Source organism: Ylistrum balloti, unplaced genomic scaffold (genome assembly GCF_031769215.1).
Source record: "Ylistrum balloti isolate Yb309-2 unplaced genomic scaffold, AGI_CSIRO_Ybal_v1 Utg370256, whole genome shotgun sequence".
Taxonomy (NCBI): Eukaryota; Metazoa; Mollusca; class Bivalvia; order Pectinida; family Pectinidae; genus Ylistrum; species Ylistrum balloti.
Window position 1 is genome coordinate 120,308 of NW_026782203.1, and position 25,002 is coordinate 145,309.

The 25,002-nt window shown below is 36.7% G+C and overlaps 1 protein-coding gene across 2 annotated transcripts in view; it reads right to left on the reverse strand.

The window, feature by feature from the left end:
- Window positions 1–14,756, reverse strand: part of LOC132552549 (ATP-dependent RNA helicase DHX29-like) — a 36,868-nt gene extending 22,112 nt beyond the window's left edge. The window contains exons 1-12 of one of the 2 annotated variants that reach the window (XM_060216726.1): window positions 14,618–14,756; window positions 13,147–13,217; window positions 11,232–11,345; window positions 10,678–10,807; window positions 8,977–9,125; window positions 8,475–8,567; window positions 7,213–7,339; window positions 6,170–6,442; window positions 5,861–6,017; window positions 3,756–3,879; window positions 3,522–3,623; window positions 1,909–2,040 (exon numbers count right to left, since the gene is read on the reverse strand). In XM_060216726.1, coding sequence (XP_060072709.1) covers window positions 1,909–2,040; window positions 3,522–3,623; window positions 3,756–3,879; window positions 5,861–6,017; window positions 6,170–6,442; window positions 7,213–7,339; window positions 8,475–8,567; window positions 8,977–9,125; window positions 10,678–10,807; window positions 11,232–11,345; window positions 13,147–13,217; window positions 14,618–14,702 — 1,557 coding nt within the window. In that variant the 5' untranslated portion in view covers window positions 14,703–14,756. Of the gene's footprint in view, window positions 1–1,908; window positions 2,041–3,521; window positions 3,624–3,755; window positions 3,880–5,860; window positions 6,018–6,169; window positions 6,443–7,212; window positions 7,340–8,465; window positions 8,568–8,976; window positions 9,126–10,677; window positions 10,808–11,231; window positions 11,346–13,146; window positions 13,218–14,617 lie in introns of both variants that reach the window. The other variant, XM_060216725.1, reaches the window with a different exon arrangement.
- Window positions 14,757–25,002: the final 10,246 nt, after the last annotated feature.

Consider the following 25,002-nt stretch of genomic DNA (forward strand, 5'->3'; position numbering starts at 1 on the left):
GATTAAGACCATACACAGTTACTGATTAAGACCATACACAGTTACTGATTAAGACCATACACAGTTAATGATTAAGACCATACACAGTTAATAGACCATACACAGTCAATGATTAAGACCATACACAGTCAATGATTAAGACCATACACAGTTACTGATTAAGACCATACACAGTTAATGATTAAGACCATACACAGTTAATGATTAAGACCATACACAGTTACTGATTAAGACCATACACAGTTAATGATTTAGACCATACACAGTTACTGATTAAGACCATACACAGTTACTGATTAAGACCATACACAGTCAATGATTAAGACCATACACAGTTACTGATTAAGACCATACATATTTAATGATTAAGACCATACACAGTTACTGATTAAGACCATACACAGTTACTGATTAAGACCATACACAACCATACACAGTCAATGATTAAGACCATACACAGTTAATGATTAAGACCATACACAGTCAATGATTAAGACCATACACAGTCAATGATTAAGACCATACACAGTTAATAGACCATACACAGTTACTGATTAAGACCATACACAGTTACTGATTAAGACCATACACAGTCAATGATTAAGACCATACACAATCAATGATTAAGACTATACACAGTCAATGATTAAGACCATACACAGTTACTGATTAAGACTATACACAGTTAATAGACCATACACAGTTAATGATTAAGACCATACACAGTTACTGATTAAGACCATACACAGTCAATGATTAAGACCATACACAATCAATGATTAAGACCATACACAGTCAATGATTAAGACCATACACAATCAATGATTAAGACTATACACAGTCAATGATTAAGACCATACACAGTTACTGATTAAGACTATACACAGTCAATGATTAAGACCATACACAGTTACTGATTAAGACCATACACATTTAATGATTAAGACCATACACAGTCAATGATTAAGACAATACACAATCAATGATTAAGACTATACACAGTCAATGATTAAGACCATACACAGTTACTGATTAAGACCATACACATTTAATGATTAAGACCATACACAGTCAATGATTAAGACTATACACAGTCAATGATTAAGACCATACACAGTTACTGATTAAGACCATACACATTTAATGATTAAGACCATACACAGTTACTGATTAAGACCATACACAGTTACTGATTAAGACCATACACAGTTACTGATTAAGACAATACACAGTTAATGATTAAGACTATACACAGTTAATGATTAAGACCATACACAGTCAATGATTAAGACCATACACAGTTAATGATTAAGACCATACACAGTTAATGATTAAAACCATACACAGTTAATGATTAAGACCATACACAGCCAATGATTAAGACCATACACAGTCAATGATTAAGACCATACACAGTTAATGATTAAGACCATACACAGTCAATGATTAAGACCATACACAGTTACTGATTAAGACCATACACAGTTACTGTTACTGATTAAGACCATACACAGTTACTGATTAAGACCATACACAGTTAATGATTAAGACCATACACAGTTACTGATTAAGACCATACATAGTCAATGATTAAGACCATACACAGTTACTGATTAAGACCATACACAGTAAATGATTAAGACCATACACAGTTACTGATTAAGACCATACACAGTTACCAATTAAGACCATACACAGTTAATAATTAAGACCATACACAGTTAATAGACCATACACAGTTACTGATTAAGACCATACACAGTTAATGATTAAGACCATGCACAGTTACTGATCAAGACCATACACAGTTAATGATTAAGACCATACACAGTTAATGATTAAGACCATACACAGTTAATGATTAAGACCATACACAGTCAATGATTAACTGAAAGTTGATTAAGATACCATATCATCCATGTCGTCTAGATCTTCCCAGGATTCCACAACATCATCTTCTTCTCCCTCAGGATCTGCTTCCATAACACTGATAGAGATTTTGAGCTTCTTCATCAATTTGCTGATGAATTGATCCCGAGGCTACAATCAGACATGTGTCAGTATGCAATACTATAAATGGGAGATGTGTACACTTGTTCAGCTTTTTTTGTAAATCAAATCTGTAGAGAGATTCTTGAGAATATTTTGTATACAACATTTTTATTTTGAAAGTGATCAAGAGTGACCTTTGACCTTTACTTTTAACAGAACCAGGACCATTAAAATCATATAAGGAATAGGACTTGATGATGTCATCTTCGAATATCATCAGGTACCTTGTAAGCAAATTCTTATTGAATTGCAGAAATGAAGCATGAGATGGAGAGACTTATGCAGAGATGGAGAGACTTAAACAGAGATGGACAGACTTATACCGAGATGGACAGACTTACACAGAGATGGACAGACTTAAGCAGAGATGGACAGACTTAAGCAGAGATGGACAGACTTATACCGAGATGGACAGACTTACACAGAGATGGACAGACTTAAGCAGAGATGGACAGACTTAAACAGAAGTGGAGAGACTTACACAGAGATGGAGAGACTTACGCATAGATGGACAGACTTACAATGGACAGACTTACACAGAGATGGACAGACTTACACAGAGATGGACAGACTTAGGCAGAGATGGACAGATTTACACAGAGATGGACAGATTTAGGCAGAGATGGACAGATTTACACAGAGATGGAGAGACTTACACAGAGATGGGGAGACTTAGGCAGAGATGGACAGACTTAAGCAGAGATGGACAGACTTAGGCAGAGATGGAGAGACTTACACAGAGATGGACAGACTTAAGCAGATGGACAGACTTAGGCAGAGATGGACAGACTTACACAGAGATGGACAGACTTAGGCAGAGATGGACAGACTTACAAAGAGATGGACAAACTTACACAGAGATGGACAGACTTACACAGAGATGGACAGACTTACACTGAGATGGACAGACTTACACAGTGATGGACAGACTTACACAGAGATGGAAATACTTAGGCAGAGATGGACAGACTTACACAGAGATGGACAGACTTACACAGAGATGGACAGACTTAGGCAGAGATGGACAGACTTACACAGAGATGGACAGACTTACACAGAGATGGACAGACTTACACTGAGATGGACAGACTTACACAGTGATGGACAGACTTACACAGAGATGGAAAGACTTAGGCAGAGATGGACAGACTTACACTGAGATGGACAGACTTACACAGAGATGGACAGACTTACACAGAGATGGACAGACTTACACTGAGATGGAAAGACTTAGGCAGAGATGGACAGACTTACACAGTGATGGAGAGACTTAGGCAGAGATGGACAGACTTAGGCAGAGATGGACTGGCTTACACAGAGATGGACAGACTTAGTCAGAGACAGACAGACCTAGAGATTACTGAATATGCATTTACATAAATCTAACTTTATCTGGCTGAAAAAAGTGACAATAATATGGGAAGGACACAAGTTAAAGAGACTGCAAATGTAAGTGACATTTTCATCACCTTGTTCTCTGTTTGTTTGACCAAATCTGCTTCTGCTTTCTCCTGGTCAAGCCATTCTAGCCACACAGCTCTGTAGGGAGGAGGCAACAACTGGTGAACAGACTGTCAATGAGAAAATTCTTATTATAGAGAAATATTCAAAATGTCAATCACATACAACACAGATGTTGTCTACCTTAATAACGATTACTGACACTTGCTGTTGACAAATGCCTAACCATATCAACAACTAACCTGACCTTTGCACAGTTCATACAAAGCAAGTGTTGATGCCAGGTGCTCAGATTCTTTAATGTTTTCACACAGAATCTCAGGAACAACTTCCAGCTTACCATCCTTCTTACGATCAACCATACATCTGAAATTCAGGAAAACAATTCAAAACAAACTTATTCTAACTTTCTTGAAAAATAACCAAATACATCTTACAATACAATCCTGATTGTCTAACCTAGTGACACTGATGATGTGATCCTGATTGTCTGACCTAGTGACACTGATGATGTGATCCTGATTGTCTGACCTAGTGACACTGATGATGTGATCCTGATTGTCTGACCTAGTGACACTGATGATGTGATCCTGATTGTCTGACCTAGTGACACTGATGATGTGATCCTGATTGTCTGACCTAGTGACACTGATGATGTGATCCTGATTGTCTGACCTAGTGACACAGATGATGTGATCCTGAGTGTCTGACACTGATTACTTTATGTAGTATATGACTAGAGGCTCTGTTACTATAAACCTACTTTTTCTAGTTACCAGTTACTTTTCAGAATTTTGATAAGAAAGCAAAATCATGACCATTATATGCTCTGAATCAAAACATGAACAATTAACATCAATTTTATAGTGAACATATGTTGTTTTATAAAATGAGTATTTACTTTACAAGCAGTTCATATTGAATCTACACGTTCAATTCATAGAGCTGTCAGGTATTTAATAAATTGATGGACCAATCAGTGTTGTGGATAAATCATTTCCCTGAGTTTTCCATATTGAGGGGTTCATAATTCGTTAATGAAACATGCTGATAGAAATCTGTAGCAAGTTTAAATTCTATGATGGGTTACCTTTACAGCCATGCAAACTTGTGATCATATAGACAATGAATTTGAATGTAAAATGGATATCATACCATATGTTGTTAAAAGTTGTCAGTCCCATCTATCAACAGGTCACTACAAAGGCTTTTAGAGTAAGCTCACCTGTTGTAGTCAGGTTAGTGACCAAATGTAGGACCCCCTACAAGGTTAAGCTGAAAAGCGTACATTCTGAATTTCACAAAAGTGGCTCAGAATTTGTGAAAGTAAATCACCTTGAACTTGCTATATTACAGGATTCACAAAAGTTAGAACCTGTGAAAGAAGTTTGTTTTCAGTAATCTGATCTTGACCTTGTTATCGGGTATGATGACCCTGCATGTCTGACAGGGCAAATCTGTCTGACCTGGTGAACCCGATTGTCTGACCTATGGACCTTGATTTTCTGGCCTGATAGTCCTGACTGTCCATTTTACGAACCTGACTGTTTGACCTTGTGACCCTTCTTTTACCTCATCACTCCTGATTTGTTTTGAAAATGCTACCCTGAATGTCCAACCTGGTGACCCAGAATGTATGTACCTGGTGGCCCTGAAAGTTTTCATCTGGGGACGATGATCATCTGACATTGCAACCCTGACATTCTGACCAGGTCACTACTATTGCCTAATTGAATGACCTTGAGATTAACCCTATAAATCTGAGGGTCTGAGCCAGATGTTCCTGATTATCTGACCTGATGATTCTGAATATCTGAGAGGGTGTCTATTTTGCCAAGTAGAATAATTTTTGGATTGTCTTTCTAAAATTCATTATCTGGTGACATTGACTGTCTGGTTCTGACTCTGATTTTCTGACCTTGTGACCTTGACTTTCTAATGGTGACCCTGATTTCTAACCTTGTGATTTTGTGCAACTGAAAGACACCCTTATCTTCTGACCTTGTGACCTTGACTTTCTCATGGTGACCCTGATTTCCTAACCTTGTGATCTTAAGCATATGATGGTGACCCTAATTTTCTGACCTTGTGACCTTAAATGTCCAATGGTGACCCTGTTTTTCTGACCTTGTTACTTGGTTGTCTTTTCTTGTGAGCCTTAGTAGTGTCTGACCTTCTCACTTTAATAGTCTTGACTAAATAACCTTATGATTGACCCGTTGACCTTGTTAGCCTGTGCCTAGGGACCTTAGTTGTCTGATCTGATGACCTTGAATGTCTGACCTTCTGACCTTTATTATCAGATTAAATGACTATAGCATGGGCTTGAAACCATACTAGTCTGTACCTGCTGGCCCATTTGCTTCCTCTGTGCTGGATCTTGTAATACTTCGGGGCCTCACATTTGTGTTTGCGACACCAATCAATGAGAAACTGTTTAGGGGACTTTCCTGTCCATTGCTGACGAGTATACTCAAACTGACGCACATCTTGTGCCACTTTCGCTGAAACCAACAGAAAGGAAAGAGATTAATCTCAAAAATACAACTTTTTTTACAAAAAAGGATACAAAGGGTTTAGTAAGAACTACTGGTAAGCATTTTCATGATTACAGAAACAGACATTCATGAAATGATAAAATAAAAATACAAATTACCAGTCTGGGAAATTTTCTTTGGTTCCTCTTTAGACGCCATTTCTTCAAACAAGGCAAATCCTGTACAGTCATCATCTTCTACTGCTTCGGATTTACCTTTGTCATAATTACCATCAAGATCTGTCTGTTTGATCTCAGCGTGATCATCAGACTTAGTTTGACACACACTGGCTAATGTGTTTGGTTGATCTCCTGCATCAGTTTTTTCCTTATCGAGACCCTTGATTTTCACAGCTGGGTCAAACTTTGGGTCACTTTCCAAAACATCCATATCTGAAAGACAACAATGGACAGTCATTGGTAATGTCCTTAGGACTGGTAAAACAAAACAACACAATTAAATCAGTGTCCCGAAAAAATGATTCTATGTCCAGACATATGTGTCAATACATCAGCATGCAAAAATCTAATGCTGCTGAAAAATTTGAACCAAAGAAAACTTGCAAGGTGCTGTACACACTAATTTTTCTTTAAGAAATATCAAAAAAGAATTATTATCTCCAAATCAGTTTTATTCTGATAGCAAATATTAAAAATTTGCATTCTCCTTAATATGATCTACTAGCCCTAGGTGTTTTTTTGAGAACTGTATTTATAATACCGTAAATTCAGAATTTTTTCGCAGGTATCAAATTTATACGAATTAAAATGTTTTATATCTTTTTATTGTAAACACAGGAGTAAAACATCTATAGAGCTGATGTACCTACATACACCTGAACACTTGCTAGTCATGAATACTTGAATAGGAAAATGTAAGTCTGCGTGTAAATCTCTGATCTAGTTAGCCTGGTCTGTTAGATCTCCAATTGATGTTAGAATCTACACTTTCTAAAGTGTTCAAACTCTTCAAAAGATGCCTCAAAAATTTCTGAGAAAATAACATCACAAAAACCAAAAACAAACAGAAATTACAAAAGGTATATTTTGGGGATTTTTGCAAAAATTGCACAGCGCAAAAATATCCGAATATACGGCTTCTCTGGCTAATCTAGACCAGTGTAATAATTAGTCATTGATATTAGGCAGAAATAAGAACACACCAGTGATTAACTTTCTGATTTTCTGTCCAAGTTCTTTTTGTCGCACTTTGTCTCCCTCCCTTTTAATCAAGGCAGCCTCTTCTTTAGCATCCAGTAGCTTGGCAGTCAGTTCTAAATACTGTTCATTCTAAAAATATACAGATATCGTTATACCTTTGTCATGTTCTGCAACTTAATGAAACGGGGCTCGGTCCTTGGCAATTCGAAAAATGATTTTAGAGAGAAAACAATATTGTATACATTCTGAGTCTGGTTTTTCGCTCCCAGAGATAAATTTTGACCAAGTTTTTGGGTGAGATCATTATGCAAGAATGTAGAAGCAATTTTTACCATTTTAATGTTATGTAATGTATATACCTGTATACAGGTAAACTTTGTTGCCCGAGGCACTACTACTCCCCATCTTCTGAGGTGTGAAACTATATATGATAAGACTAATTCATGCAGGTCCAGTGTTATTTCGAAAATTTTTGACTTTCATCATCACTGATCAATTTTAATGTTCATGTGATCGCTATTAAGAAATAATTATAAGATGTTCTGTTTAATTTTCAATCTGTAATATTTAGCCAATCATTTTACCAAACCACACAAAATGTGGGTGTGTGTGCACCATGTGTGCATAAAATTTGTGGTGCGTTTTGCGTTACCACAACTGCAACATGACCAGTCATTAATTCTTAACAGCGTTAACTTTGATGTGGCTACAATTCTGAATAGGACACTAAGGACTGGGCTTCAATTCTTAATACTTTAATCGAGATTGGATCAAGCCTCAATTTTAAGATTGGGCCTTAATTCCAAACAGGACCAGGTCCCAATGCTAAACAAGACTAGACCTCAATTCTAGATAGGATTGGGCCTCAACGCAAACCAGAACTGGGCCTCAATTCTAAACAGGAATAAGCCTCAATTCTAAATAAGATCGGACCTCAATTCTAGATAGGATCGGGCCTCAATTCTAAACAGGACTAGGCCTCAATTCTAGATAGGATCGGGCCTCAATTCTAAACAGGACTAGGCCTCAATTCTAGATAGGGTCGGGCCTCAATTCTAAACAGGACCAAGTCTTAATGCTAAAGAGGACCAGACTTCCATTCAAAATATAGGACTGTGCTTAACTCTGAGATACGACTATACTCAATCCTATATAGGACCATAAATCACTTCTCTGGCCTTCAACCTAATAGAGCCGGGTCTCAATTCTAGATAGGACCAGTCTATGATTCTATATGATAATTTGTAGACATTACCGGATCTACGTTTTTTATATCCTCTTCATCCTCTCCCTCCTCTTCATCAGAGGACTGCTCTGAATACTTAAGAATCCAGTTCTTCATTGATTCCTCCTTTGACTTAAAAACAAAATAAACAAATAAGAGAAAAAATTTTTAAAAAAATGAATCAAAGAATATAGGTAAACAGCAAAAAGTTCTTACCAGGCCATGTCATCTTCCTACCTCAACATGGCCAAATGTTAGAAACAAGCATTGGTGGCCATATATTCATGCACTAATTCATTAAACTGTACAAAGGGAAAATTGAAATCTGTCACATGACAACTGAGGTTACAAACTGTATATTTAGACAAGAACACAATCAAACAACAATCCTAGTAAAAGACCTTTCATTGAGAGAGTTTACAACAATGAAAAACAGCAGTGTATCTTTGTGTTTTCTGGAGATAGACTAGGTTCTGCCACTAACAAAAGAATGTTGTTTGAGAATATATTACAACATAGAGAAAGAGAGCAGTATTTGTACCTTTGAGTTTTCTGGAGACTGGTTCGGTTCTACTTCTACAGAAGTTGTCGGTGGCTGAGGTGACATTTCAAACTTTTTTCGTTCAAATTTTGGCCGAATTTTGATTTCTGCTTTTTCCAATGTTTCTGAAAATCCTTTAGGAAGCTTATCTAAATAAGAAACAAAATATAGTTCTTTATATATTCTTTTTAACACTATTTGTTCTGATCCAGTATAAAATCTTGCAAAATATTTATAGTTGCAAAATACAGATAAATGTGTTTTCATAGATTTTGTTCAGTGCGTGATACCTCGTCGTTTAAGGGCTTTCACCCTTGGTGAATATATTACAACATAAAGAAAGAGAGTACAGAATGAGCCTTTGTGATTTCTGGAGACAGAAATATTTTCAAATGTACATTTACGCACTAAACCTTGATTCATATATCATTCTTCTATCATATTTGCAATCAAGTATAATGCCAACATACTTCAAGTTCATGTATCTACCAGTCAATGTCTCCGATTTCTCTTTCACAACAGCTGATTGTTCGTCCATTTCAATATTACCACATTCCCTCATTATAACACATCATCTTTAACAACAACTAACAAAAATATAACACTATGAATGATATGTTTTATCATGTTTTTTCCAGTAATAAGCCCAATGGATAAAAAAAATGATCTCTGATTGCATTACAGGACTATCATCTGATATGTGCTTATTATCAAATAAAATAATGTTATTACGTTACACTAGATAACAACCTGTGTTATGTAGAGGTAGTAATGTTAGCAGATTTTCTTGAGGAATTAAAGGTGAGAAGTGTGTGTTGACGTAGATTTAGGATTATGGGATTTTAAATATCATTTTCCGTGGAAAAATCAAAGAATCTGTGAGGCCGTCTTCTTTGATTGAATTTTGTGATTATTTGGTACACAAAACTGACAGAGGAAGTATCAAATTATTTACATATGAGCAACATCAATAAATAACATAACTTCTGAATATGTTGAACGCAAACTCTCCAAATCAACATCGTCCAAAATGAGGACAAAGTTCTTAAAAACATAATAGCTACTACATACACGTAGGTAGCAAATGAGGAACCTATACTAGGATACTGACCGGTCAAAACAGTGGCCAGTCCGGGACATTGAAAAATAACTGATAATTATGATATAATTTTCTTTTACCATGTAAAGGTAAATCCAAATGTTTTCCAAGCGTGAGATTTCCTTGTCACACCTAAGATTCAGACAAGCTACAACGCATGTGTAACTTCCAACCAGCTTCCTTTGGGGAAAGACTATTAGGTGTCAAGCCTCTGTTTGACTATTTAATAATCTTCCCTCTCAGAGAGAGATCCCCCTATCTCACCCTAAATGGGGTAACAGATTCTATAACCCTATGAAACACTTACATGTTGGAGTGTTAAGTGATAGTAGATTCTATTTTATTCTTTTCCATGTTCAGGGCTCTCACACCCCATTGGAATGGGGCCCGGGGCCCTTAGAATTGGGAAAAATAGCAGTGTTTTCCTTACAATTGGGAAAAATAGCAGTGTTTTCCTTAGAATTGGGAAAACCTGGGGTCTAAATTCGGGAAAAAAGATATTATTTTGCATTGGGAATGGGGCCGAATATTGGCCCCAAATCTGGCAGATCGAGAACCCTGATGTTGGATATTGCGATGAAGAAGCCATAGAGTTGACCTACCATTAGCCAAGTTGAGACAGAGCCAATCCAGAGAGTCTATCAGATCTCCTCCATAGGTGACGGTACTATTCATGGCCTGCTCGATTTGGTTATGACTGAACCCAGCTCCCTGTAGACTGGTGTACATGTCCTAGTCAACAAACAAAACAAATTCTCTACAATTCAGAATGAACTCAAATGGTTCTCTTTCTTGTTGTGTTTTCTGACCCCTATAATCTACAAACAAATGATTTCTATTTTGGTATTTTCAATTTTTGCGACTCCGATATTTGAATCCTGGATTCAGGATTTTCCTGTGGGACTTACATCATTGAGGAACCACTATATCTCTTAGTATTAGAAAATCGTCAAAATTTTGGAAATCGTGTTCAGGACTTGCTTGAAAAAAATCCTATAAAAAATGCTGCTCTGACCTAATTACTCTTATTAACAAAAATTCTATCAGCTAACAACTCAAAATGTTTTTTTATAATTTTCTCTCTCATTATAAGCCGTGTAAATATCCAACAAGTAAACGTGCAGTCATTGAGGAGTCTGTTAAATATCACACCAACCATGAGCTTTTTGTTAGTGATACGCTTGCTGAGTTCTTTGGTCTTTGTAGACTGTGCATGTTCACCATTGATCAGCTGAATGATGTCTTGTTCCAGAAGTTGTGGTATCTTTATCTAGAAATAAAAGATATGCTATTTTTGATGTCAGTGCTTAATAAAGGTATTTCTTCATAATCTGTGAGTTAAGCTCTAAAAATACTTGTTAAACTTAATTTGATTTACAACAATTTTGAAAAAAAAATCTTTAAGTTATGCTGACTGTTCTTGTTGGCCTGGATTGGATAATATTGTAGCATACAAGGTCTTGTGGTGGCAGGATTAACCAAACTTTATCCAGCAAAAACCCATATGGTTGGGCAGGTGACCACATACGTTTACATAACCTATCAAGTAACTGAACCCTGGTCACTTAGGTTAAAGGTGAGAGCACAAATGTAACCACTTTGCCACTGAACCATCAAGGTAGCATGATGTTGAATATGTGATATGTACAAATATTTTCTGATCCCTTAATATGTATATATATATATATATATAATTGAAGGCTTAAAGATGTAGTCAATTAATTGTTTTCAGATATCAATCACAAAATGAGCAATAGGCTGGGAGCTTGCCTTCATTACATTAGTTATGCTGTGAATTAATTTTTATTACATCCAACAGATCATGAGAAAGCCTGAAAAAATAAGTATTAGTGGAATTGATGAATACTCCCCAAAAAACAACTTTATTGGACACAAAATTTTAACAAAGGGCAATAATTCTGTAATTTAAAGGAGTGCAGGCCCTGAATTAGGTATACTACACATTTTCTTCATATGACCAATGTATAACAAGTTTCATGATCCAAGTTTTAATGCAAGCAAAGCTATGGTTATGATAAAACATTTAACAAAGGGAAATAACTCTGTACTGAGGGGTCATAGGCCCTGGCTTTGCTCCAGTCTGTACCTTGCTTTTGTGTACATTATTGTTCAACATCCAAGTTTAAATGCAGGCAAAGTAATGCTCTGGACACAAAATTTTGATAAAGATCATTAAAGGGTATCAAGCCCTAACATTGGTAAAATGTAGTATGCGTTCGTTTGATCAATGTATACACCAAGTTTCATTATCCTACCTAAAATGCATGCAAAGTTATGCTCTGGGCAAGCAAGGGTAATAACTCTGTAATTGAGGGGTGGAGGGCCCTGAATTTGGTACACATAACATTGTTTTGGTATGATAAATGTATAAGTTTCATGATCTTTGCTTAAGAGTGAGCAAAGTTATGCTCGTGAGAGGAGATTTTTAACAAAGGGCAAGTATCTGTAATTAAGGGGTTGTGGGTCCTAACATTGGTAAACTGCTCATCGTCTTTGTTGGATTAATGTATCCACCAAGTTTCATTATCTTAGTTTATATGCAAGCAATTTAAAGTTTTTCTCTGTGCACATAATAATAACAAAGGGAAATAACTCTGTAGTCAATGGGTTGCAGGTCCTGAATTCGGTACACTGTACACTTCCTTCGTAAGACCAGTGTATACACAAAGTTTCATGCCCTTGCTTAACTGTGGGAAAAGTTAACCTGAAAATTTTTGAGGAGCATAAAATAAGACATTTCAGTCAAAAAACAATGTTTCTGAAAGCATACACATGGAACAACATACAGGAGGCACGTCAGATGTCATCCAGTGATTAGGACAAATTAAATTGTATTGCCTAACAACGTGACAACAAACATTACAGACCGACCTGTTTTTCAGTTTCCTGAGATACACAAACAACCACAGGTAACGAACATCCAACCAGGCACCTCATCCTGAAGATAGGTAGGTCAATGCTTTAACTGCCTGAGCTAACACAGTTAATTCAAGTTGTGAATCACAGCCATAAAGGTATGTTTTACACCTGTTTTAAATAATGTACATTACCTTTTCTGTGTTGTCTTTGTCATCCGCGACAGATTTGTCTCCTGACTTTGGCAGAGAGTAAGTCTTCTTTCCTGAAATACATTATTCTTTTTTCTAATGCAACCATATGAATTTTACCCATAATGTATACATGCATCACAGATTGACAGAGGTTTGTCTAATTTAAGATAATTATTCATTGATAATGATTGTACATTTATCTTGTTCATTTCCCATCATGCCTAGTATCAGTACTGGCAGTGTTTACATGGTCTTACAAATTTCTAAACTTGACAAGGCCAACGGGTCAAATAAAGTCAGTAGTCCTACACTCAAAGAGTATACTTAAATCACATTCACTAAATCTTTTAACACGTACAAAACACCACTTGATTAGAACCTTGCAACCATAGCACCAGCATACAAAAAAAAAAGATGAAAAGTACAGTCTGGAAATTATATTTCTCATCTGCATAAGCTACTAACTCTAAGATCACGAAACACAAACTATAATGTAAGGTAGCACCTAACACCAAATAACATCCTATGCAATTTAAAACATAGGTTCTATAAATCATGATAGTGAAGAATTCCCACTAAAACACTATTTTCATTGATTAGCTGATTAAAACAATGGCCAGCAAAGACAGACTATGCTCCCCAAATGAAACAAAATTTAAGTATGAAAAATAACAATGGGCAATAACTCCTATATTATGCAAAAGAGAGTGATGGTTTTTGTGTACAGGACTTATTGAAATCTATCTACCTATTAAGTTTTGTTTGTTATGCTCTAGACAAAATTTTGATGGACAGACAAGGAGACAACTATATGCTCTCCCTTCAGGGAGCATAAAAACAAACAAACTGACACTGCTTATTATTCTGGCATCCAGTCAAACATCCTTAACAGAGTTTCCACTTTCCTAAGTAACCATTCCGAGTCAGTAATGACTTATTTACTTATGAATGCAGTGTCTGGTGTTGTTTCAAAAACTGTCAAATTGAAAATTACTTTCACCAATCAATTTTAATTTTCCTGTGATCGTTACTTAGTCATAACTACACATGGTTTTGTTTAATTTTCAATATGCAATATTAGCTAACAATTTTTCCCAAAAAGCACAAAATGTTCTATCCTATCCTACTGTATCGTGCAAGTTAGCAAACAACGTATGCATGATGTGCACACAAAGTTTTTGTTGCGTTGTTCATTACTAAAAATTGAATATAACACAGTATTTGCCAGCAGACATATGAAAAGTGAAACATGTAGCAAAATAACACAAAATATTGCATTTTCAGATGAAAAAAAAACTGGCGATAAGTTAGTGAGTTTGGTGAACATAATCTCGACTAATTTTTTTAATTTTTATTATTCATTTTACAAACAACGGCGCCCTAAAAAGTTAGACACCTCTAGATCAGTTGACTCTGGATCCGGATACATCGGCACTCAAGTGTTTGTCGGGTGTAATATTTGTAGACTTACCTTTTTCATCTCTGTGTTTCTTTGACTTCGTGGAGTCATCTGCAGGCTGAATCTTTTCTTGTTTAGCTTGTTTCTTTTTACCCATTTTAATTTATTTTCATATAGGAAAAAATCACAATTTTGTTACATGCACTCTCATCCAAAGTGTTTGTCATGGGCGCAGCCATCTTTTAAATTCTAAGTATTGAACCGGATATGATCCATGCTCCGGAATTTTCGCGTCGTGAATTGTCGCCTCTTATTCCGCGCTAGTAAGGGTTTAACGGGAGTTAACGTCCACTACTTCAGCCTTTCAGCGGACGAAAAATAAGATTGGTAATTTGTGGGAGCAAGTGATTATTAGATGTTCATATTTCATTATCGTAGAGTGCATATATAGTGCCTCACATTTGCATTTATGATGTTCAATAATTTTAAGCGATACCAGTCGGCACACAGCTTCGCTCAAAGCTTGTTTCTCATTGAACACGCTGCTTTTCGTGTTTTGTACTTTTACAAGAGTCTCCATGTATTTTTCTTTCTTTCTTTTTTTTTGTTCAAATTTTGTCCTGTTTTATGGTATTTTGAGTTTGGATTATGGTTATGTTGACACGTTGGTATTTTATTTTCATACGTTACCATACATGTACACTCTAATTAAGATTTTACGGTAAATTCTTCCTACATTTATTTACTATTATTAAATATTTTCCTAAATTACGAAGTTCTCTTATATTTTCGACTTTGAGTAATTAGTTGAATTTAAACATACCAGGCTTATTATTACAATATGGCTTAATGAAATTTAATGGAATATCTGCATAACAGTTACACTGATTAACAATATGATATTTATCTTCTATGTAGTCACATTCAATACAATACACTTTCTTACATTTAATACGATATATTTTCTTCACTTGGTACATCTGTGTGTCGGTCATGTTAAACTGCTAGATCATGCACAGATAAACGGATCTTAGAAATTAGTTTTTTACGACTAAAACAGTTTTACGAAGGTGAGTCCGAAGTTTGATACTTTCAATGATATATTAATATAAAAAAAATTTAGATGAGGAGGGAAATTTCAAAAAGTTGTTGTTGTCAAATGAACAATAAATGACATTATAGAAGCCAGCAGAGCGGTTACTGGTATCTTAAATCATGTCTCTTTAGACACTGTTAATTTTGTATAATATTATCTACTTAACGTCGTGATAACTAACCCGTCATTATAAATACACACACTACAAGCATGTCACCTCACACACGCACACACGCACACACACACACACACACACACACACACACACACACACACACACACACACACACACACACACACACACACACACACACACACACACACACACACACACACGCACACACACACACACACACACACACACACACACACACACACACACACACACACACACACACACACACACACTCAATAATTCAATAAGAATGAAAAAATGTTTAATAGAAAATGAAAAGGTAATAAGTAAATCTGTTCAAGTCATGCGTAAATTAAAAACTAATCTTTCTATTATTGTTAATTGTTAATTGTTAATACAAAATGCTACTCTTTCTTAATGCTTGAATGGATTCAATCATATTTGGTCTGAAACATCATTGAGAGAAGAGAATCATTTCTGATCTTCTTAGAGTTGATTCGACCCCTAGGGATCTGGGGGTGGGCGGAGCCCATAATGGGGATGTTAGTCAATATTTGCTAAAAATGGCACTCCTTCTTAATGCTTGAATGGATTTCAGCCATTGGTCTGAAATACCATCGAGAGCGTAGATTCATTTCTTAAATTCAGAAAGTTGATTCGACCCTTAGTTAATAGGAATGACCTTGACCTTGATCTGCTTGAAAGGTCATAGGAATCAAATATGTTAAAATCTTTATATGACTTCTTTTCAATATCGAAATGGCCAAAGATGAATATATAAGGCCTGTAGCATGCTAGGATGAATGGCTACCAACTTTATTAATATAACACTGACACACCTTCAAGGTCACAGGTATCAAATGTAAGGTGCTGATATTGGACCAACTTTCAAGGGCACATGGGTCAAATGTGTTGAAATGGTTTAGCAACTTCTTCTCAATAACCGAAAGGCCAAGGGTCTTGATGTTTGGCCTGTAGCTTGCTTTTTCAACAAGCAATATGTCCGGAGTAATGGCTGTTGTGTAGTGCATGTATAAAGACTATGATTTCAAGTTAGTAAAATTGCTGATGAACAACAACATCTTCTATGTAAGCTGTAGAGTAGTTGAGCAATTTATTTTAGGCCTATTTTGCCTTTTTTATATATAGGTCTATATAGTCAGATGACCATTAATGCTTTAGTGTTAAAGGAAAAAGGAAAATCGGTTAATGATAATGTAGGTATGTGGGGATCGACATTTTAGGTTCAGAATCTCTGATAAGTCTTGGCTCTGAAACCAAAATCTGTATTGTCGTGTGTTCGTACTGTATTTTACATGTATACATGTTCTTATGGTTTTCGAATCTGATAATCCAAATTGCATATTCGATATGGTATACATGTATCGCACACATGAGGAGGTGGACTAAATATTGACCATTGCTGACATGAAAGGTTTTCCATTTTAACGTTACTGTCAGGAATCTTTTGGTGTCTATTTGTTGCCTCACAGGAAAAGGGATTCGCGCCACAACGAAAGATTATCTATTGCACACCCAAAAAATTGTTTTTACCTTTTAAAATGACAATTATTATGAAACATTAATTGATTTCTCACATCTTGTTGATCCAATATTTAACCAATTACGAAAATCCATTTTCATGAGATACGGGAACATTGCTCCTTCAACACATGCCATTCAAATCGGTCAGAGAGTGTAATTTCTTTTGAGAACATACTGGCAATGACAAAAAATAGGGTGATTAGATGACGGCTTTGGCATCGCACTTGCCCTTCACCTAGCCGTCCGGGGTTCATTCCTCGACCGAACCGGCCAGACCACGTGGGTTTCGCCTGGATACACCGGTTTCCTCTCGCATTTACATTCGGTCCAGCAAGAATGATTACAAATTACAGCATTAGCTATTGCTGTGTACTGCCATTTCGAGTCTATTATACAAAATACAACTCAAGTTTGCATTAAAAAAATATTCTAATATATTGTTATACATAGTTGACGCTTTTCGACGCATGTAACACACCAATGATTTCACCATATTGAAATCTGTAGTCGTGTATAATAGCTTTTAAAGTACAACAAACCAGCAATCTTTTTTATTTTACAGGATTTGTCGGGATGTGACTGTGGGATTCCTGCCAGATTAAAAAAATCGAATGAAATAATCGTCCATATAGTTATTTCCCGATACATTCAATCAAACTAAGGTAAAACGAAGCGTCAAATTAAAGTATAAAAATTTCAGTGTTGTTGATCTACAATTCAAAATATTAACAGATACGTAGCACTCACAGTAAACAAAATCATTTCATTTCAACAGATTTTATTGACAATATCGTAAGTGATGATTGGGATTGAACAATAGGAAAAGCTTATAGAAATTTTCACCATATGATGGACAGAGCAGGACATAATAATCACACATTTTACAAATTGAAATTAAAATTGTATAAGAATTTACAACACAAAATCAAGGGAGGTAAGTCATAGAGGGTAATGGAGGTAAGGGAGGTAAGTTAAGAGGGTAAAGGGAGGTAAGTCATAAACTCTTGCACATTTATATGTACTGAAAACAGCAGTTTTTAATATATCACGAATTATTAAAAAACACAATTACAATATCATAAGTTGTTGACAATGTTGAGATATGCACTTTATTTATTTAACTTCTCCAAAAATAAGATATATACATGTATTAGTCCACAGATTGTATTTCCCATATTTGTCGTTATGTAACGCAGAAAAAATCAATCTTGTGTTAAAACTAATTCAGTGGATATAGATAGATATATACAACAGCTTATCTTTAAATATAGTCGACAAAGATTTCACATTTTAAAAATCATTTAGCAATATTGGTTTTAGACAGTTTTGTTATGTTACTTTTAGTACAGTTTAATGATAATTGCTTGTTAAAATGATGTAATTTTGATGTTACTTTTCTTAAATCAGAACGTCCGTCAGAAATCAACAAACACGAACTGATTTTACTCAGTCCTCTACACAACAAGAAATTTTGCGTCCTACCTAACCTTGCGTTTCATTGCGAAATCTGTACCACTACTTTTCCCATAAAGTAAATTGTGGTGCAAAGTTACCCCATATCATGATAGTATAATTATGTTTGAAGGTATGAATGGATATTTTATCGTATGGATGTGATCGACATGGTTGGTACAGAAATGTGATAAGTGACACCCTGATTAGATATTTTTGTATGTAATTGTATGGCATTGTCTTACATATTGATAATAAGAAGATAAATCCAAGAATCATATCGTAATCAACCAAACAAATGATTCCGTTCTCATGAAAAAGGCGACATCATTTCTAACCTGAAATGCACGCTGACTAGATCAGTCTTCACTGCTTTTTAAATAGACTGCTTCTAATTAAAAGAACTAAGTTATTTCAAAGTAGAATGCTGTTTTCGCCTCTGTACAAATACATTATATCGCTAAATATAACTGTATTTGTCCTTTGTGATAAAATGTACCATCTACAGCTACTATTTATACAGCTGTCTAGATTGCAATATTTTTGGATGAATTTCAATAATGATAGATATTGCAAAATATAATCTGCGAGAGAATTCTCTTAGTTTATTAAGGATAGTGCAATAACGTGGTGCGTAAGTCAAATACATTTGTATCAGTTCTAGGGTAATTCAAATTTATCAATATCAATGAACTGATTTTGGGAAATCATATTCAACGTCCTTATTCAATCCTAAATCACGTTCTCGTGATGATCAGAAATATGAACAAAGGTCCATGGGACCTGTATTGCTCACTGGTTTACTTTGCTGAAATCCATTTATTTTAACTAAGAGAAAATACTTAAAACATAATTGTATCTATTTCCCAATAATAGGATCGTTTCTCCCCACCTCCAACCCCCACCCCCACACCTTCTTACACTCTTCCCCTTCCAAGGCTTGAAAAGGGAGTTCTTTAAAAAAAAAAAAAAAAAAGATAAACAAAAGTTCTTTCCGCGAAGCATATCTTCAGTTACAGCAGAAGAAAATGATTAAACCATTTGCTCTATTTCAACTATTTAGCCCCGCCCCTCCCCACGCAATGTGCCGGAATCCACTGTTTATACCAAATAGATTCCCTTCACCCCAGCATGTTTCAGATCAAATTGGAACAGAATCCAAACATTCCTAAAAATGAATGATTTTAAAGAATATTGCCATATTTCCCCTATTGGGACGCAACCCTCCGGGGCTGAGATCCACCGTTTATACAAAACTGGTTCCTCCTTACCCTCACTTGCGTCATGCCAATTTGGGACAACATTCTGGTGTTCTTACAGAAGAAGGATTTTAAATAATTCGCACTATTTCCCCTATTGGGTCCGCCCCTCTGGCCCCATGGGGGTCAGATACCCCTTCACGCAAGCATGCTACAGACCAACTCTGGACATTATTCTACAATTCTTAAAGAACAACATTTACCTTAAAGAAATTGATAGATTTTCTCCATTCCGCCACAGGGATCCGAAACCCATCGTTTATACAAAACTGATTCCTTTTCGCCCAACCATGTTTCAGCAATATCCTCCTAATTTTAAAGATCTAGATAGATTTTGAAGAAATCGATAGTTTTTTTCCCATTGGGTCACGCCCCTCTGGCCCTAGGGTGCCGAGAACCACCGTTTATACAAAACCTATTTCCCTTCACCCAAGCTTGCTTCATACCTAACTTGGACAATATCCTTCAATTCTTCAGGACCAAGATATTAAAGAAATTGATAGATCTTCCTCATTGTGTCCTCCCATTTGGCCGGGGAGGTGGGCAAATTTCATTAAAATCCGCCCAGTAGCTCATGACTAGTTACACTGTATAGGATTAGTTGACAAACGACGGACGTTTGGAGGTAGGGTGCGAGGAGATAAGAAGAAGAGGTATCAGGTTTAAAGATATGAGAAATACCAGGATGTCTATGATCAAATTAATTTGATTTATGCTTTAGATTTAGTGTAGGATGACGTTAATCCATTTCTAACAGCAAACGTCACTGCCCCCATACAAAAACTGTATCCTTTGGGTAGAGACGAATTCATTCTCCAAAATGAGACAGATGTGCAACGGTCGAACAAAATATAGCTTAGGGACCGGTTGTCATATCCGTCTTGTCTGTTCATCAAGTTAAACGCGAATGTAGACGATGCTGATAAAGCCGTATATACAATGTCCAAACGAAATTATATAGCAATTAGGATCAAATATCATTTTGGAAATTATAGAAACGAATTTGTACTCCTCTTTTCCCTGTTCTCAAATCTGACTCCATTTGTCAAGTCTGAAATACCAACTTTTCCACCACTCTAAGCTAGAGTGTGACGTTTCGATGGCTACACGATCACCTTCATGAGACAAATGACCAGTGTGAAGCTTACTAGCACTGACGAACGTAGTGTGCGAGATGGTAAGGAATCGACCAACTTTTTCGGTTATACTATAATCGCATGTACACTAAGACCGAAAATAGTGTGACGAGATGGTAAACAGATTATAGACCAAAAACACACAATATTGTAACAATGTACTGTAGTCGATTCGGCTACACTTTAACGAAAAACATCAAGAAAATACTAATATGTCAACATAATCATAACCGCAACTTAAATTCCATAAGATTAAGGCAAATATGAATAAAAGGAAGATTTACACATAGGCTCCTGAAAAAGGCAAGGAGAATAAGGTCACGTGTTCTGGGGGAGTAGGAGTCTGATGCTTCACCAAAGACACCCGCCATATAAACCTTCGTCAATCCAAGTAAGTAATGTCGCGTTCTCAAATGAGCACAAGGTATACAACAACGGGAACAAATTAACGAGCATCAAACAAGTCCAGTTCCATACACAAAGAATTGGAATATTTCCCGATGAGATCACTATCGCGACCATAAAACGTCCCCAAAATTTTCATCAAACTGCATTTTTTGAAACCCAGTGTTACGAGTTTGTTCGTCAGCTGACGACTTTAGCACGAAAATCGTCATAATGAGGACTGGCCTTTGAATCTCGAATCAACTGTGATGTGTAAAGACCATAGGTTGGGGAAGCAGGGATATTGCTATCAAGAAATGGAAAATTCACCATAGGGAAATTGGTCCACACATGTGAGGTCACAAAAGTAACAGACATAATAACCCTAGAACTACCAAGCTGCCTTTCTAATTCCAATTCTGTTATGATAAAATCTTTCACTGAAAAGCGATATTAGATACGGTGACCTATCGCTTGCAACAGTGGAAAATTTATATCATTCCCCTCTTTGTTATAACTTTTTTTGTAGTATTATAAATAAAATGATGAATTCATATGTGTCCTGTGTACAATTTTCTAATAAACATAAAACCGATTTTCCCGTTTCGCATCCAACGTACGTTGATATCACCAAGATGTGAATAAGTTTCTGTAGATCATCAAAACATTTTCATTTGCTGCTAATTTGGATGGTTTCGGACACGTGACTTAAACGATTTCAGATACTGTATGAATCTTCCTAAATCCGCAAGTATGATGAACACTGGTACCGCGCAAAGTACAAGAATGGCCACGTATCCGATGTTGGCTGAGGACTGTCGATCATCGGCGGCGCTTGTCAATTTCCGTTTCCACGAGGAAAGCTTCGTCTTGTCGACCATCAGTTCCTTCTTCAACTGCTCGATTTGCTTTTCCAGCTGTTCTGCGTTTACCACACTGGTCGGTCTGATACATGAGCAGGTTGTGCAGGAAACAGATGATGCCTCGGCGTTTTCGGAATCTGTAACCATGAAAAAAGCTAGAATATTTCACATAGTAATACTATGGAAGCCATAACCAACCAAATGTATTTACTTCATACTAGCAGATAAGAACGCCCTTACACCATCCTTCAGCATGTCAAAGAGGTGTCTCATTTCCTTGTGTTTTCCCTCGATCTTACTTTTAAAAGTCTATTTCCGCTAGTATCCTTTTTAATATTTTGAGAAATATTTAGACACAATTGCTTATCAATACAATTATATAAGAAGTGACATGTTTGACAATCGACTCCTATCGGTATCATATTTCTTTATCTCTCTATCAGATATATGTCAGATCGCTTCATAAGTGGATAATGAGGAGAAGAAGGGAGTGATAGTAATTCCAATAATCTTGGAAAACTCTGCAGACTTACGTGTCTGTCCATAAAACATATTATTTCTACTTTATATACCCAAAGGATAAAGACACACAGGGTAAACTTTGAAGATGATCTAGGCAAGACGTAGAGTATAATGTTCAATATTTTTTAAGTAAGAATGAAGGTTAATCTATACTGAACAAACTGCAAAATTAACGATTTGTATCTGGTAAGTGATTTAGTAGTAATTGAAGGAAAATGAAAGAGAACTCTGTAATCTGAAATCGAAATGGACTGGTTGTTGGAGCTGGCGAGTCAATACCAGGTATGTCCCCCAATCGCTCTCTCAACAGCCCTGATTCTCCAAGGAATGGAGTCCACGAGTGAGTTTATACTCCTCATTGGGATGTTGCCCGTTCTTACAAGAGGGCTGCTCTCAGTTGGACCAGAGTAACAGAGGAAGGCTGGCGTCGTCGAACCTGTCTATCCAGCTGGTCCAACAAGTGCTCAATAGGGGATAGGTCGGGGCTGTATGGCGGCCAGTCCAGTGGGTGGATATTGTTGTTAATGAGAAAGTCGTGACAGATCCTCGCTACATGGGGTTGGGCATCATCCTGCGGGAATGTGAGGTTATTTTGCTGCAATAAGGGGACAACATGGGGTCGGATGATCTCAACTCTATACCTAGCGGCAGTTGAATTACACGCTACCACAACCAGTGGTGATTTAACTCCATGTGAGATTCCTCCCCACGACATAACCGATCCACCCCCAAACCTATCCGTCTCTACTACGAAGCAGTCAGCAAAACGTTCTCCGCGACGTCGGTATACACTGCTCGAAACAAGGTGAACCGGGACTCGTCAGTAACCCGCCTCCACAGCCTAAATGGGAAATATTCCGAGGAATGTGCCGCCATCCAAGCCATACGACGCTGGCGACAAGTAGCGGTAAGGGGCAGACCTGCAAACAGGTGACGTGCTCGCAAACCAACTTCCCGCAACCCTTTCCGTACAGTTTTTGCATGGATATGACGGTTATGAGTACCTATAAGGTATGAAGGGCAAATGCGCGAGACGAATTTACCTGTCCTGACGTTGTAACGTCACGCGCGGACGCCCCAACCTAGGTATGTCAGCCCATCTAGTTTTCCTTCAACGTCTAACAAGACATTCCATAGTGCAATTATTGACATCGGTATGTCTGGCAATCAGCATTAGCCTTTGACCTTGCATAAATACCGCAATGGCCTCTGAACCTCCGTCAGCCGTGCGAATATTTAATGCTATCAGAAATTATTAAAAATATCGGAAAATTATGTCTCTGTGAAGACTACATAATGGTATGACAAGCAGTGTATTTCAATATCACAACACTGCTGTGCACGAGATTTTCGCGTTTGGTGCTGTCCCGGAAGACGTCGTCACGCAATACAATAATGCAACATTCGATAAAGGACCACATGAATTGGAACCTAGAGAGGTGCTTGACCGATTTTCGTTGTTTTTGAACAACGCGTTCTAAAGATATTGCAAGTAATGTCACCCTGCGTTTCTTTATCCCTTGAGTATATTAATGATATTGCAGAGCATATGACTTCGGATAGGAATATGCCGAAATTCTAAATGGTGATTTCACAATAAAATCTATATGGGCTGAGAAAAGGGGAATATTTCAATCCACATAAGACAGTAGACTTTCTATTGTAAGGCGGGTTGACTCCCAGACTTGGAATCCTGACTTATTTTTCATTGATTCAGTGATTCATAATGTTATCACTCTAAAAATAATTAGGTGGTATTTGTCTCTATCCACATAAATCAGGTCAACAACAACAACAACAACCACAACAACAACAACCATAACCACAACAACAACAACAACCACAACCACAACGACGACGACGACAACAACAACGACAATCGCAACAACAACAACAACAACGACGACGACGACAACAACAACAACAACAACAACGACGACGACGACAACAACAACAACAACAACAACAACAAAACCATCAATCCACCGGTTGGATACGACGAAGTTTCTAGGTTGACTGAGGTGACGTCATCAGAAAGCGGAGGAGTAGCCGACATCACGTTTG